General features: G+C 40.4%; 1 protein-coding gene across 2 annotated transcripts in view; it reads left to right on the top strand.

The window, feature by feature from the left end:
- The window catches only part of ZRANB3 (zinc finger RANBP2-type containing 3), a 249,644-nt gene that overhangs the window by 43,071 nt on the left and 190,207 nt on the right, over window positions 1–16,366 (top strand). For both annotated transcript variants that reach the window (XM_070423080.1, XM_070423081.1), the window contains exon 2: window positions 6,239–6,406. In XM_070423080.1, the coding sequence (XP_070279181.1) occupies window positions 6,246–6,406 (161 nt within the window). In that variant the 5' untranslated portion in view covers window positions 6,239–6,245. The remainder of the gene's footprint in view (window positions 1–6,238; window positions 6,407–16,366) is intronic.

Here is a 16,366-nt window from a genome sequence, read left to right on the forward strand (position 1 = left end):
GCCCAATAGGCCCTGCCTCTGGGTATTACCCCATGTAATCATGGGCAGTATTTTCCAGTGCTATCACCAACACACTATTATAAATAGTGGTGGAAAGAGACTGCACTTGCGGTGGTGAACACAATAGAGATGATGTATTATAGACTTGTATCCTTAAAACATATTTTTAAACCAATATAACTCCAGTATCTCAATAAAAATAAAAGAAACTACAAAACAATAGATGTCATTAAAAAAATTACGTTTTCAAAGAACTTTGTTACTTCCAGGCTCTTCTACTTTTATCAATGTTATTTGTCTATAACTTAGTACTGGACTCTTTCAAGTGTCTCTTCAGTTTTATCTTGGCACTAGGTTTCTTTGAGAAGGGATTTTTATCTTCAATAACTCTCTATCACCTGAATTATTATTATTATTTTTTTTAAAATATATTTTTATTGATTTTTTACAGAGAGGAAGGGAGAGAGATAGAGAGTTAGAAACATCGATGGGAGAGAAACATCGATCAGCCGCCTCCTGCACATCTCCTACTGGGGATGTGCCCGCAACCCAGGTACATGCCCTTGACCGGAATCGAACCTGGGACCCTTCAGTCCGCAGGCTGACGCTCTATCCACTGAGCCAAACCGGTTTCGGCATGAATTATTATTTTTATTTTGTGCTTTTTGCTTCCCATTTGTCTTTTCCTTCAAAGTTTCTTGACCTAAATTATAAATGTAGAGTTTATAATCCTAGAGAATTTGGTGATGTGCTTAATAAATAAAGAAGGAGTGAGCAGGATCAATGAGTGTAAACCCTGGTCATCTGGTGTATGGTTACAATATTTTGTCTTTCCACATGATACTCGAGATTTCCATAATAACTTAATTGCTATAGTCATCCCTATATATAATCTAAGAAAAACTTTTGGATCATCTTTTACTACTAACGATATGGCTAAGATAGACACCCTCATTAAAACACCCATTATTAGATTTCATTAAGGAGGACATAAGAATTAATAGGGAAAAATAGTAATACTATATAAAATATATTAATAAAAGCATAATATGCTAATTAGACTGGAAGTCCTTCCAGACAACCTTCGGGATGAAGCCAGGTCTGCGAGGGCTGGAGGGAAGTCGAGGTTCCGGGTGCCAGAGGGAAGCCGGGGGAAGGAGCCGGGGACGGAAGGCCTACTCTTGCATGAATTTCATTCATCAGGCCTCTAGTACTATACAAACATTTTAAAGCTAGAGGAACAAATGATCCCCTTGCAGAGAAACTAATGATCCAAAGACCTGATATTGCCTGGGTTTTGTAGCTTCCATTGTCATTAACTATTATATTGTTCTTGTGAAGTTGGAGGTGGTATTTACTTTCACCATTTTGGGCTCTACCGCCCAATCATTTTATCTGAGGCTCCTTGGTGCCTTTTAACCAATCCATCCCATTCCTCCCTCCTCCTCTTCAGTGTGTACATGTATGTGACCATCCACATTCCAGTTCCAGATGATTCTTGCTTTATCTATTGCAGTTCCTTGCTTTTATGCTTTTCCCTTTTTGAACTATTCTCTATTCTTTACTCAGACTTTTGTTTTTGTTGTCGAGTTGGTGCTATGGATGCCCACTCATTGGTTTTTATGTATGAGGACCTTACCATTACAGGTCTGGGTCATAATTCACTTCTAAATCCAGTTAGCTACTTGGGGCAGTGGTGGCTTTGTGGACTTGGCATGTCCTTTAGGAACATTTATCCCCTACCTTTCTATTGATAGCTTTGTTCTTCACTGATAGCTTTTGAAATGTAAGTCATATTTTGGCACTCTGCTGCTTAAAATTGACCAGTAAGTGCTGCCCAGTATAACTTTCAGTGTAGATAGAAATGTTTTATATATGCAAGGTTCAATATGATAGCCAATAGCCATATGTGGACATTGAGCACTTGAAACATGGTTGATGCAACTGAAGAGCTGAATTTTTAATTTTAAATAAACTCAGATAGCCTGCCTAATAGTGTATTGGACAGCACAGCTCCATTGGCATCCCTTCATTCTTAAAATAGAAGCCAAAGTCGTAATCAAGACCTTCTATGATCTGGCTCTTGCTTATCTCAATAGCTTCATCTCATACCATTCTTTCTCTTGGTTCAGCCACATTGGCTTCCTTTGTGCTGCTAGAAAACATCAAGCCCTTTTTAAACTCAGGGTCTTTGCTGATGCTGTCTGCCTGGAGTACTCTTCTTCTTTTTTAAAATATGTTTTTATTGATTTAAGAGAGTGGAAGGAAGAGAGAAACATCAATGATGACAGAGAATCATTGATTGGCTGCCTCCTGCATGCCCCCTACTGGGGATCGAACCCATGACTCAGGCATATGCCCTGACCAGGAATCAAACCATTGACCACTTGGTTCATAGGTTGATGTTCAACCACTGAGCCACACTAGCCAAACTATTTTATTTTTTAAGTGCAATTTTATCCCGTTCTTAGAAAATATGGTGTGATATAAAAATGTACATCTATAAATTATGATAGGATTCATTTTTCTATAACAAATTTATCCTTTATTTTAAAACTAGGGGCCTAATGCATGAATTCATGCACCTTGAAAGGAACTGTGGGCAGAGAGGCTGCGATGGGCACAGGGGCGGGTCTTGAACCATCCTCTGCGCCCCTGCACGGCCCCTCCCACTGCGGCTCCTGGTCCCCTGTTTGCTGGCAGCCCCGTTCCCGCTGCCATCACTCCCACGCGATGACAGCACTGGTCCCACTTGCACCCACTGATGGCACTAAGCGATTGGGGCCAGCGCTGGCAGCGGGTGCCAGGGGGACTGACATCGTCAGTAGGTACGAGTGGTGGCTGCTGCTCCGATCGCCCCTCAGGAGCAGGGGGAGGTGGAGAAGTCCTCAGGGGCAATCAGGGCCGGCAGCCGCCACTTGCACCTGCTGATGGTGCTGACGATCGGGACCGGGGCCTCGTGCTGGCAGTGGGTGCGAGAGGCGTCTTTGGTGCCAACAGCAGGTGCCAGCAGGGCCAGTGCAGGCAGCAGGTGCAAGCACCGGGTGGGACAGCGGCACGCAGGAGCAAAGAATTTTCAGTAACCACCAGAGGCTCGCCCCGATGACAGCGCCCAGTGCCCCACCTTGGTCTGGCACCTCCGCTTATCTGCTCCACCATCCTGCTGGGTCCGATTCCTGCCATGTCCCCCACACGCCCCTTAGTGGTCAGTGCATGTTATAGCGACCGGGTGTTCGGTTGTTCTGCCATTTGTTCTATTTGCATATTAGGGTTTTATATATATAGAATTATTCAGTTGGTAAAAATGTAGTTGACTTATAACTTTTCAGTAATATATTATTGCTTAAAACAGGGTTATGGCTTTATTATGGCTCAATTAGAAATACAAATGAAATAGAGGATGCTGAGTTATTATTTTTATTTATTTTTTAAATATATTTTTATTGATATCAGAGAGGGAGAGAGAGGTAGAAACATCAACGATAAGAGGGAATCATTGATAGGCTGCCTCCTGCATGTCCTAGATTGGGGATCCAGCCCGCAACCCGGGCATGTCCCCTGACTGGGAATCAAACCATGACCTCCTGGTTCATAGGATGACACTTAACCACTGAGCCAAGCCAGCCAGGCGATGCTGAGTTTTTACCTAATTTTATTAATTTTATTTTTTAATTAAATCTTTATTGTTCAGATTATTACAGTTGTTCCTCTCCTCCCCCCATACCCCCCACCCAGTTCCCACCCCACCCTCTGCCCTTACCCTCCCCACACTGTCCTCATCCATAGGTGTACGATTTTTGTCCAGTCTCTTCCCGCACCCCCCACACCCCTTTCCCCCACCCCGAGAATAGTCAGCCCACTCCATTTCTATGCCCCTAATTCTATTATATTCACCAGTTTATTCTGTTCATCAGATTATTTACTCACTTGATTTTTAGATTCACTTGTTGATAGATGTGTATTTGTTGTTCATAATTTGTATCTTTACCTTTTTCTTCTTCTTCCTCCTCTTAAAGGATACCTTTCAGCATTTCATGTAATACTGGTTTGGTGGTGATAAACTCCTTTAGCTTTTTCTTATCTGTGAAGCTCTTTATCTGACCTTCAATTCTGAATGTTAGCTTTGCTGGGTAAAGTAATCTTGGTTGTAGTTTCTTGGTATTCATCACTTTGAATATTTATTGCCACTCCCTTCTGGCCTGCATAATTTCTGTTGAGAAATCAGCTGACAGTTGTATGGGTACTCCCTTGTAGGTAACTGACTGTTTTTCTCTTGCTGCTTTTAAGATTCTCTCTTTGTCTTTTGCTCTTGGCATTTTAATTATGATGTGTCTTGGTGTAGTCCTCTTTGAATTCCTTTTGTTTGGGGTTCTCTGCGCTTCCTGGACGTGTAAGTCTATTTCTTTCACTAGGTAGGGGAAGTTTTCTGTCATTATTTCTTCAAATAGGTTTTCAATATCTTGCTTTCTCTCTTCTTTTGGCACCCCCATAATTCAGATGCTGGTATGCTTGAAGTTGTCCCAAAGGCTCCTTACACTATCTTCATATTTTTGGATTCTTTTTTCTTTTTGTTTTTCCGGTTGGGTGTTTTTTGCTTCTTCGTATTTCAAACCTTTGACTTGATTCTTGGGATCCTCTAGTCTGCTGTTGGAACTCTGTATAATATTCTTTATTTCAGTCAGTGTGTGCTTAATTTCTAGTTGGTCCTTTTTCATAACCTCGAGGGTCTCACTAGTTTTCTTGAGGGTCTCACTAAATTTATCGGTGGTTTCTAGAAAATTTTTGAAAAACCTTCTTCCTGTGGTTTTGAACTCTATATCCAGTAGTTTGCTTTCCTCCATTTCTGTCATTTGTGACTTGTTTCTTTGTCTCCGCATTTTTTATGCTTCCCCGTGTTGATAGAGTGGCTTTCTGTGCTAGGTGTCCTATAGGGCCCAGTGGCTCAGCCTCCCCAATTACCTGAGATGGACACTCTTGGTGCACCCCTTTGTGGGCTGTGTGCACAGTCTTGTTGTAGTTAAGCCTTGATTATTTTAGGTGTCACTTGGAGGAATTGACCTCCAGGCCAATTGGCTGTGAGAATCAGCTGTGTCTGCAATGGGATAACTTCTGTGCTCAAGACACCCTTCTGGGGCAAGACTTGCTTCAGTGGGGCTTTGGTGCTCACTGAGTCTGCCCTCTGAGTGTGCCCTTATGGATCTGAGGAGTTGTAATCTGGATGGTCTCACTCTGGCCACTGGGTACACTGGCTCTTGGATCTAAGGAGGTGCTAATTTAGCCTCTGCCTGAGGCTACCCAGCAGGAGCTATGGAGAGATTTGCAGATTCCTCTTCTTTGTTTGGGGTTTGGAGGTGCCCAGATGAGGCCCAGCTGTGAAGCAATGCAAGCTGCTGTGGGGCCTTGGGCCTTCTTTTGTAAGTTCTGGGTCTCTCTGACCCAGCTGCAGTTTGTTAGGTAATTTTCAGATTGCAGAGGGGCAGGTCTTTCATATGCAAAAGCCTCTGTGCATAGCTTGGGTGGGGTGGGGTCTTAGGGGATCAACAGGGTGGAGCAAGCAGCTATGGCTTCTCCTCAGTCCTACCCTAAGAGGCCCCGAGTCTCAGTGTCCCAGTAATCACTGCATTCACCTCTGAGAGAAAGCCGCCCTTGCATTCGAACCGATGCCAGACAGTCCAGTTTCTCCCCGTATGAGTCTGGGTCCCTAGAGACTCGCCTGGAACTGGAGTTCAGAGCAGTAGGGAGCTTGAGACTCCCTCCCGATTGTAAAAGACAACCGTGTCCTCAGTTGTCAGCCCTTTCTGCGTGCGCCTCCGTACCTCTGCACTTTACTTCCACACTTCCTCTGAGTCTCAGTGTGCTTTTCTCTTTCCTTCTAGTTGTAGAATTTCCATTCAGCCAGCCTTCCTGTGGTTCTAGATGATGTCCGTTTTGTCTTTTATTTTTATTTTTGAAGTGTTTGGGCAAGTAAGCAATTTCCGGTGTTTACCTATGCCGTCATCTTTGTTTCTCCTGATGCTGAGTTTTTAGATACGAAACAAGTAGTTGCTTTTGAACTTAGTGGTCTGAATTTTCTTAATAGCTAACTCTGGAAACATGATTTATTTTATATCTATGTAGATAGTTTATCAAGGCTACTGATAAGTATGCTTACATTATTATTTATGTTTAACTCTGTAATACACTTAGTTAATATTTATTTCCCTAACCCCTTCCCTTTTGTTTTTTTCTTTGATTTTAGGATCATCATGCCCAGAGTTCATAACATAAAAAAGCCTCTTACATCTCAGATTTCTTGTTTGACAAGTAAATTTTATGAACAGCTGGATTTTTTGCCTGATAAACTAAGAGCAAAGCTGCTTCCTTTTCAGAAAGAAGGCATCGCTTTTGCCCTTCAAAGAGATGGCAGGTAAGGTACTTTTTTCAAGACATGCTACAAATGTTAAATCCCTGGCAAGTTTTATAAAAATCAAAGCTCTGTACAAAGCTGTGTGTGTGTGTGTGTGTGTGTGTGTGTGTGTGTGTGTATGTGTGTTGTATACATAGTCTTTTGTTAATTTATTTTACTGGATCATGAAATAATAATTTTGAGATATGTCTTATTTTGCCTTCATTTGTGAATGATACTTTGGTTGGCATACAATTCTACATTGATAGTAATTTTTTAGCACTTTGAAAGTTGTAGTCTGCTGTTTTCTGGTTTCCACAGTTGCCATTAAAAGTACGCTCCCAAGTCTCAAAATATTACCCTACAGGTGACTTATGAATTACAAAGGGAAAAATTACAAAATGGATAATGTTAGACAGGCATAATGTGGTGCACGGAAGGTGTATAGCATTCCTTAGTGGTGTTCTTCCTGGAAATGCTTGACCTTATGATCATAAGGAGGCAGTCAAACCAGTTCAGAATGTGGGACATTTTTTCAGGACAACTGACCTGAACTCTTCATATGATTCAGTGTCAGGAGTGAGAATGTTCTAAACTTAGAGATAATGAAGAGCTACAATATCTGAAAGTAAAGCATACATTTTGATTAGGTCCTGAATAAGTACAACGGTAAACTTTACAGGACATTTTTCAGATAACTGAGAAACTTTTATCTGGACTCTATTAGAGTGATGTTATTGAATTAATGTTGATTATCTTAGATGAGGTAATGGTGTTGTAGTTGAATAGAATTTTCTTGTTCCTGGGATGATAAAGAATTTTGGGGTGAAGAATCCTATTTGCAGCCTACTTTCTACATTTTTCCAAAAAGGAAGGACATGTGTCTGTTTTGAAAAACTTTGAGTGTGTCAGCCAAAATGTTAACAGAGTGAATCTGGTAAGTGGTATAAGTATGTTTCATTGTATTATTGTTTGGCTTTTCTGCGAGTTTGAAAAATTTCCAAACCAAACCAAATCAAACCAAAACAGTCCCCCGTCCCACCACACACCACTACACACACACACACACACACACACACACACAAAAAGAATCCGTCTAATTTTCATTCCTTTGTAAATCATTTGTTTTTATCTGTATCTGATTTTAAGATTTTAACTTTGTCTTTGGAGTGATGTAGTTTTACAATAATTTACCCAGTTGTTTTTTTTTTTAAATAATCCTGCCTGGAATTATAGTGCATTAAAAAAAATATTTTTTTTTATTGATTTCAGAGAGGAAGGGAGAGAAAGATAGAAACATCAATGGGGAGAGAGAATCATTGATTGGCTGCCTCCTGCATGCCCCTCACTGGGGACCGAGCCTGGAATCTGGGCATGTGTCCTTGACTGGAATCTAACCCTGAACGGTTCAGTCCGCAGGCTGATGCTCTATCTACTGAGCCAAACCGGCTAGGGCAAATTATAGTGCATTTTAATCTGGGATTTGTATCATGTTAATTCTGGAAAATTCTCAGCTATTATCTCTTCAAATATTGATTCTTATCCATTCTCTTTATTATCTTCTGCAATTTCAATTAGATTTATACCTGACCTTTTTACTCTATTGTATACTTGCATTAATCTTTCTTATATTTTCTGTCTATATGCTACATTATATCTGTTTTTAAAGATCTCCCTTTCGGAAACCGGTTTGGCTCAGTGGATAGAGCGTCGGCCTGCGGACTGAAAGGTCCCAGGTTTGATTCCGGTCAAGGGCATGTACCTGGGTTGTGGGCACATCCCCAGTAGGAGATGTGCAGGAAGCAGCTGATCGATGTTTCTCCCTCATCGATGCTTCTAACTATCTATCTCTCTCCCTTCCTCTCTGTAAAAAATCAATAAAATATATTTAAAAAAAAAAGATCTCCCTTATTGTTCATTATTCAGTTGTTCTAATCTGCTGTTTAACTCACCTACTCAGCTTGTAAAAAACTGAGAAAAGTGTGCAGATCATTAGTGTACAACTTGAAGAATTTTCACAGTACAGCCATCACCAAGATCAAGAAAGGGAATTTCATTACCAGCATCCCCGAAATCTTCCTGTTGCCCCTCCCAATCACTATTACCTCCCTCCTCTCCAAGGGCCACCACAGTCCTGACCTCTAACACTATAAATTACTTTTACGTGTTCAACTATATAATTGTAATCATCCATGTATATACTTTTTTGTGTCTGGTTTCTTTCACTCAACATCATTGTGAGATCCTTTTATATTGTTGTATGTGTTTATATTTGGTTTATCCCCAGTGCCATATAAAAGTCCACTGTGTAAATATACCATGATTTATTTATTGATTCTACTGTTGGTGAGCATTTAGGTTGTTTCTAGTGTGGGGCTTTTAGAAAAACAATGCTATGAACATTTTTATATAAATCTTTTTTAAATATGGATACATTCCTCTTGTGTATATACCAAGAAGAGAAATTGTTGGGTAAAAAAATGTGCATATATTCCACTAAGTAGCTACTGTCTGCATTAGTTTGCCCAGTCTGTCTTAATGAAGTACCTCAACTAGGTGGCTTAAGCAACAGAAATTTATTGTCTCACAGTTCTTGAGGCTAGAAGTTGGCTCTTTGCATTGCCTGTAAATTATAGAAATCATTATCAATTTTCACACAAAAAAGTTGCTGGGATTGTGCATGGGATTGTTTTGCGTCTATAGTTCAGTTTGGGAAGAATTGATATATTTATAATATAGAGTATTTTAAAAGTATTTTAATCCATGAATGTGAATTCTTCCATTGCTCTCCATTTATTTTCATCTCAATGATTCCTCCTTTTATTTAATTTAAATAAGGTTTTATGGTTTTTAGTATATACTTCTTTTACATATATCATTAAATTTATTCTTAGGTATTTAATATATTTGATGCTATTACAATATGTCCTCCCAACCCCTCTTTATTTATTTTTTATTTTTTAGGTTTTCTCTTTGTTTGGCTATCCAAAAAATTTATTATAATATGCCTATGTGTGGTTTTCTTTGTATTTATAGCTTAATCTGTGAGTAGATACCATTCATTAATTCTGGAAAATTCTTATTTGCTGTCTCTTCAGGTATTATTTTGCCCCATTTTTTTCTACTCCTTAATCTCCAGTTATAACTATATTAGACCTTTTCTTGGTGTCCCAGTATCTCTTACCTTCTTTTTCATAATTTTTTAATTTTTAAGATTTTTGTGGCTCGGTTGGATATTTTTTGTTTACCCATATTCTTATTTACCAATCCTATCATTTGCTGTTAAACAAATCTATTAAATTCTCTTAAGGAAGAGACCACCACTCACAATACCTGAAACCAAAACCTGTTCAATATGTCTGAAACAAAGAAGCTGAATTTATTACTTGCCAAGCAAGGGAGAACTGGGCTTGTGAGACAGGCTCTTTAAACAAAGCATAGAGTTGGTATTGTATCAGGCTTTGGGGAAGTCTGGAGACTTTTAAAAAGCTGGAGAGTTTAAGGATTTGCTGAATGTCAGAGTATAGTTTAGGGATTTGTTGACTAATGTCAAAGAACAGTCAGTCCTTTCCTTTCTTGTAATTGGAGAATAGGAACATTTTATTTTCTGTTCTTGATGTCATATAGTGTATTTTTACGTCCTAGCATATCCAGTTCCTGTCTACCTGGTTATGTTGGTAGTATCCTGTTTCTCGCCATTCTTTAATTTTCTTATTTGTATAAATATTTACAACATACTTACTTTATATATCTGAAGTCCTTTGGAAGCTAATTTTGCTTTTTGTTGTTCATAATAATGGTTTATTTCCCAATGTATTTTCTAATTTTTAAAAAATTTTGTTTTAGTAATTAGATAATCTTAATCTCTGGGAATCTTGAAGCGACCTAAAGAGTTGGGTAAATTGTTTTAGGGAGGATTTGTAAAGTGAGTTCCTAGTTTAGGGTTTCCCAGGTCAGATAGGCAGTTTAAATTCAAAACCCCAAATTCATTTTCAGATAGGCTTATGATTATGAATTGTGATGATTAATTTTCGCCTCATGCTAAACTTTAAGTTTCCTTAGTGGCTTTTAAAAAAGTAGGTGTAATTAAACTTAATGAAATGCACAGGGTTAGGTGTATAGTTCAATGGATTCTAATTCAAACACCTTCGTCAAGATAAAGTACACTTTCATTATCCAGAATAGGCCTCTTTCTAATCAACCCCATCCCCCTAAATTAGGCAACCACTGATCTGATATCTATCACTTCTATTTGGAAATAACTCCAATATTTGAAAAAGTTATTTTATAAAATATAGCCATACTTATCAAATTCAGGAAATTTAGCTTCTATTTAATACTTTAATCTACATATATGTTGTCAGTTGTACCAGTAATATCTTTTGTAAGCATTTTTTTAGCCCAAGATTCAGTCCAGGATCACTTATTATATTTAATGACATCTCTTTGTTTCCTTTAATGTAGGGACAGATACTTAGCCTTTCATGACACTGGCATGTTTAAAAGAATATAGGCCAGTTTGTCCGGCCAGTGTGTCTAAGTGGTTGAGCATCAACCTATGAACCAGGAGGTCATGGTTCGATTCTTTGTCAGGGCACATGCCCAGGTTGCAGGCTTGATCCCCAGTGTGGGGCGTGTAGTAAGCAGCTGATTGATGATTCTCTCTCATCATTGATGTTTTTGTCTCTCTCTCCCTCTCCCTTTCTCTCTGAAATCAATAAAAATATTAGAATATATATATATTCCAGTTTATTTTATAGAATGTGTCTCAAATTTTTAAGTTTTATCAAGATAGTATTTAGATTATGCAGTCCTTGCTGGATTAGTACATAACTGAGAGCTAAGTTCTGTTCTTCTCAGGACATTGCTTTTGAAGGTACACTGTATCTGTCAGCCTCTTCCTGTTAATGTTAATTTTGATTACTTGTCAAAGTGTTATGGTTTCTCTGCCATATAGTTACTCTTTAGCTATGGTAAAATTGTTGCTTACTTAACAAACAGCTAACAAGAGAGACTGAGACCATGCAAATATGCTTCTTCTTACCCAGTTTCCCCTCTTGGATTTAGCATTCATAAATGATCCCTTTTTTTTCATAGATGATTCTTGTTTAAAAGAAGTTTTGCTATGACAGTTGTAAAATGCTGATTTATTCATTGGCATTCTACTGTAATGAATAGCCTTCCCTGTGCTCCTACAGTCCTCTTCTTCACCCACTGCTATCTTTATCTATCCATCCATCCATCCATCCATCATCCATCTATCCTTAGGATGGACTCATGGATTCCTATTATATTCATTGGGTTATAACTCTATACTGTGCCATATCTTACTTTTTTCTATTTTGGAACTTGACAGACAGAATCTTGATTGTTTATATGTATCTGACTTCTCTTACTCAACATTTTTTGACATTCATACATGTTTTTATCTCTGAATATAGGACAGTTATTTTGTTCATTCACTTACAGATGGACATTTGGGGTGGTTCTAGTTTAGGAATATAATGGAAAAAGATGGTTTTAACATTCTTGAACAAGTATTTTGTGGACATATTTCTAATTCTCCTGCTAGGTTTTATGTTAGGCGTCTGTTTAACTGTAACAAAACTGCCCAACTTTTCCATCCATTAGCAATATACAGTATGATAGATCTAGATGCTCCACCTCTTTGTGAGTACTTGGTATTGTCAGCTTTTTCATCTTAGTCATTCAAAATGAATGCTTCTTCAAGTGGTAGCTCATTGTATTACTAGTAGCCCGGTGCACAAAAATTTGTGCACTCGGGGGGTGGTTTCTCAGTTATTAAACATTTATCGGCACAACACTGACCACATTGGTGGTAGTGGTGGTCTTGTTAGAATGTGTTATATTATGCAGATGAAAATCTATTTAAACAGATTTGATGTCGATATTTTCAAAGATGGAAGAATTGTCCCTGTCAACTATTTTAGTTGATTCATATCTTCACTAATTGTCATCATTGCAGAGTTTTCAGTCCCCATATGGATTGTTGGATATAATAGGTCATGTGCTGTCCCTGTCCTTTGTAGCCTTTGTTACCTTAAGGACTCTAGTTTTCCATTTATATGTTTAAGTACCAACCTTACCGGCTTAAAAATGTAAGCTTTTAACACTGCTCTCTCTGTTCCATATCCTTCTGATGAAAAGTGGAGTTGAGTTGCAGCTCAGGAGAGAAATTTAGAAGGAGAATACTGAAGTAATGACTGCAGTAGGATAAGAGGGAACCTATTTCCCTGGCCACAGGCGCTGGCACCCTGGACCACAGGGGTGGCAGCTTCTTCGGGTGGCTGCAGCCTGGGACCTCGGGTGGGTGGCTTGTCCGTCTCATGGGCTGCAGCCAGCTGCAGGCACTGGCACCTGGAGCAAAGGTGGGCGGCTTCTTCTTCTGGCGGCTTCTTCTTCTTCCGTGCTTCCAGGGAGGGCAGTCAGTTATGTGTATATGTGTGTGCATGCAAACATAGGCGTGTACACGTGTGTATGTGGAAATCTGCTGGGCAATTCAAAACCATAGAAGAATTGCCCCCTATCTCTTGAATCTTCCAGAGATATCCCCCACTTTTTTATTCTATCACTACTGGAGAGTCAGTATTTGCAGCCAGCCAGCCAGTGACTCTCTCAGTGTCTATTTCTGACTTCTTCTTTCCCTGTCTGTCTTCCAACCCCTAATCATATTTCCATCTGGATGCATCATTTTTACTCCCAATATGCTGTATAGAGGAGGAGTCAGGATGCTGTCTTCCCATGAATAGTACTCAGTAACAAACCAATTGCATTTTAGTTGGGCAATGCCCCTACCCACCCTTCATATCCCTTCCACCATGCTTTTCTGTTTCCCTTTTTGTTTGTTGGATTGTTCTGCTGCTCCTTCTCCTCACCCCACCACCCTTGGATCGTAATGTAAAATCCTTTTACCATGTCAAGAAATTATTAAAAATACAGGTACTTTGAAAAAAAATACAGGTACTTCTCCGATCACTGGTGGGGGCTCGGGGGAGGGGTGGGGGAGGGAAGAGGCGGCTGCTAGCCACCCGAGATCTACGTGGCAGCACCTAGAGGCCAGGACCCGGTCTCACCGGTTTTACCTGTGCAGTTTGAAAGGTGCTCGCGCCACGTAGCGGTCATGACCCAGTCTCAGGGGGTTCTACCCGCGCAGTTTGAAAGGTGCTTGTGATCTACGTGGCAGTCAGGACCCAATCTCAGAGGGTTTTACCCTCGACGTTTGAAGGGTGCTCGCGATCTACCTGGCAGCCAGGACCCGGTCTCATTGGGTTTGCAGTTTGAAAGGTGCTCGCGATCTACCTGGCAGCCAGGACCCGATCTCATTGGGTTTGCAGTTTGAAAGGTGCTCGCGATCTACCTGGCAGCCAGGACCCGGTCTCATGGGGTTTGCAGTTTGAAAGGTGCTCGCGATCTAAGTGGCGGTCAGGACCCGGTCTCATTGGGTTTGCAGTTTGAAAGGTGCTCGCGATCTACCTGGCAGCCAGGACCCGATCTCATTGGGTTTGCAGTTTGAAAGGTGCTCGCGATCTACCTGGCAGCCAGGACCCGGTCTCATGGGGTTTGCAGTTTGAAAGGTGCTCGCGATCTACGTGGTGGCCAGGACCCGGTTTTACCCGCGAAGTTTGAAAGGTGCTCTCGATCTACGTGGCGGTACGTAGCGGCCAGGACCCGGTCTCACTGGTTTTACCCTCGCAGTTTGAAAGGTGCTTGCAGCACGTAGCAGTCAAGACCCAGTCTCAGGGGGTTTTACCCGTGCAGTTTGAAAGGTGCTCGTGATCTACGCGGCGGCCAGGACCCGGTCTCAGGGGGTTTGCAGTTTGAAAGGTGCTCACGATCTACATGGCGGTCAGGACCCGGTCTCATGGGTTTTACCCACGCAGTTTGAAAGGTGCTCGCGATCTATGTGGTGGTTAGGACCCGGTCTCAGGGGGGTTGCAGTTTGAAAGGTGCTCGTGATCTATGTAGTGGTCAGGACCCAGTCTCATGGAGTTTTACCCGCGCAGTTTGAAAGGTGCTCGTGATCTACGTAGGGGTCAGGGCTGCCTCTTCTCTGCCCCGACTGGCTTCTCCGATCACCAGCTGGGAGGCGGGGCAAAGGCGGCCCGGTTCTCCGATCATGGCTGGAGGGCAGGGCAAAGGCAGCCCTGGTTCTCCAATCGGGCCGGGTGGCAGGGCTGCCTTTGCCCTGCCCCCTGGCTCTTGCCTGCCGCCTGGGTTTCTGATCACCGTCAGTGGCAGGTGGCTTCTACCATCCTTCTCCTTTAGCCTCCAAGCATTGCTCCTACATATGCAAATTAACCGCCATCTTTGTTGGCAGTTAACTGCCATCTTTGTTGGCAGTTAATTTTTGTGTAGCCCTGATTAACCAATGGGAAGCATAGTGAAGGTACGGTCAATTACCATGTTTGTCTATTATTAGATAGGATAATTTGTATTTCCCTAATGACTAATGATGTTGACGTCTTTCCCTGGCTATTCATATATATATATAATATATTATTTGTATATTCGCATATATTATAAATAATGTGTATTAATGTTTGCCCATGTTTTGTTGTCTTTTTATTATTCATTTGTAGGAGTTATTTTTATATTCTGCATACACAACCTTTGCCTGATATATGTATTATAACTATTTTCTACCAGTCTATAGCTTGTCTTTTAATTCTCCTTAGATATCCTTTGATGAACAGAAATATTTAATTTTGATAGAATCTAATTTGTTAAGTTTATCTTATATGGTTAGTACTTTTCATATTGTCATCAAAAATGTTTTCCTACCCCAATATGGTCTTCTATGTTTTGTACGGGAAACTTTATAGTTTTAGCCTTTACTTTTTGATAGAAGATTTATCTCAAATTAATTTTTGTGTATGGGGTGACATAAGAGTTCTAGGTTCAGTTTTCTTTAATACTGATACCTATTTATTCCACAGCGTATGTGGAAAAGTCTATTTTCATAAATTACTTTGGCATCCTTGTGAGAAAGCAATTGACCATATATGTATAAATCTATTTCCCGGTGGCTTCTTTTTGCTATAGGTTTCTTTTTCTATTGTCATTCCTTTTCCATTTTCACTTTTTTGTAGCATTCTTAGGCTCAAGTTTTCTTTTTTTTTTTTTTTTATTTTTTATTTTTTTTTTTTTATTTTCCTCTTAAAGTATTACAAAGGGTATTACATAAGTATCCTTTTTCCCCCCCCCCCCCGCCCTTGACAAACCACTACCCTCCCTTACCCCCCAGTGTCTTATGTCCATTAGTTATGCTTATATGCATGCATACAAGTCCTTCGGTTGATCTCTTACTCCCCTCCCTCCTGCCCCCCAACTCTCTCTGGCCTTCCCACTGCAGTTTGACAATCAGTTTGAGGCAGCTCTGCCTCTGTATCTATTATTGTTCAAAAGTTTGTAATGGTCTTTATTATCCATGAATGAGTGAGATCATGTGGTATTTTTCCTTCATTGACTGGCTTGTTTCACTTAGCATAATGCTCTCCAGTTCCATCCATGATGTTGCAAATGGTAGGAGTTCCTTCTTTTTAACAGCAGCATAGTATTCCATCGTGTAGATGTACCACAGTTTTCTAATCCATTCATCTACTGATGGGCACTTAGGCTGTTTCCAGATCTTAGCTATGGTGAATTGTGCTGCTATGAACATCTGGGTGCATATATCCTTTCTGATAGGTGTTTCTGGTTTCTTGGGATATATTCCTAGTAGTGGGATCACAGGGTCAAATGGGAGTTCCATTTCCAATTTTTTGAGGAACCTCCATACTGCCTTCCATAGTGGCTGCACCAGTCTGCATTCCCACCAGCAGTGCACAAGTGTTCCTTTTTCTCCACATCCTCTCCAGCACTTGTCGTTTGTTGATTTGTTGATGATGGCCATTCTGACAGGTGTGAGATGGTACCTCATTGTTGTTTTGATTTGCATCTCTCGGATGATTAGTGACTTTG

The sequence above is a fragment of the Myotis yumanensis genome, unplaced genomic scaffold (assembly GCF_028538775.1).
Source record: "Myotis yumanensis isolate MYYU_CA2020_CCGP unplaced genomic scaffold, mMyoYum1.0.hap1 SCAF_8, whole genome shotgun sequence".
NCBI lineage: Eukaryota > Metazoa > Chordata > Mammalia > Chiroptera > Vespertilionidae > Myotis > Myotis yumanensis.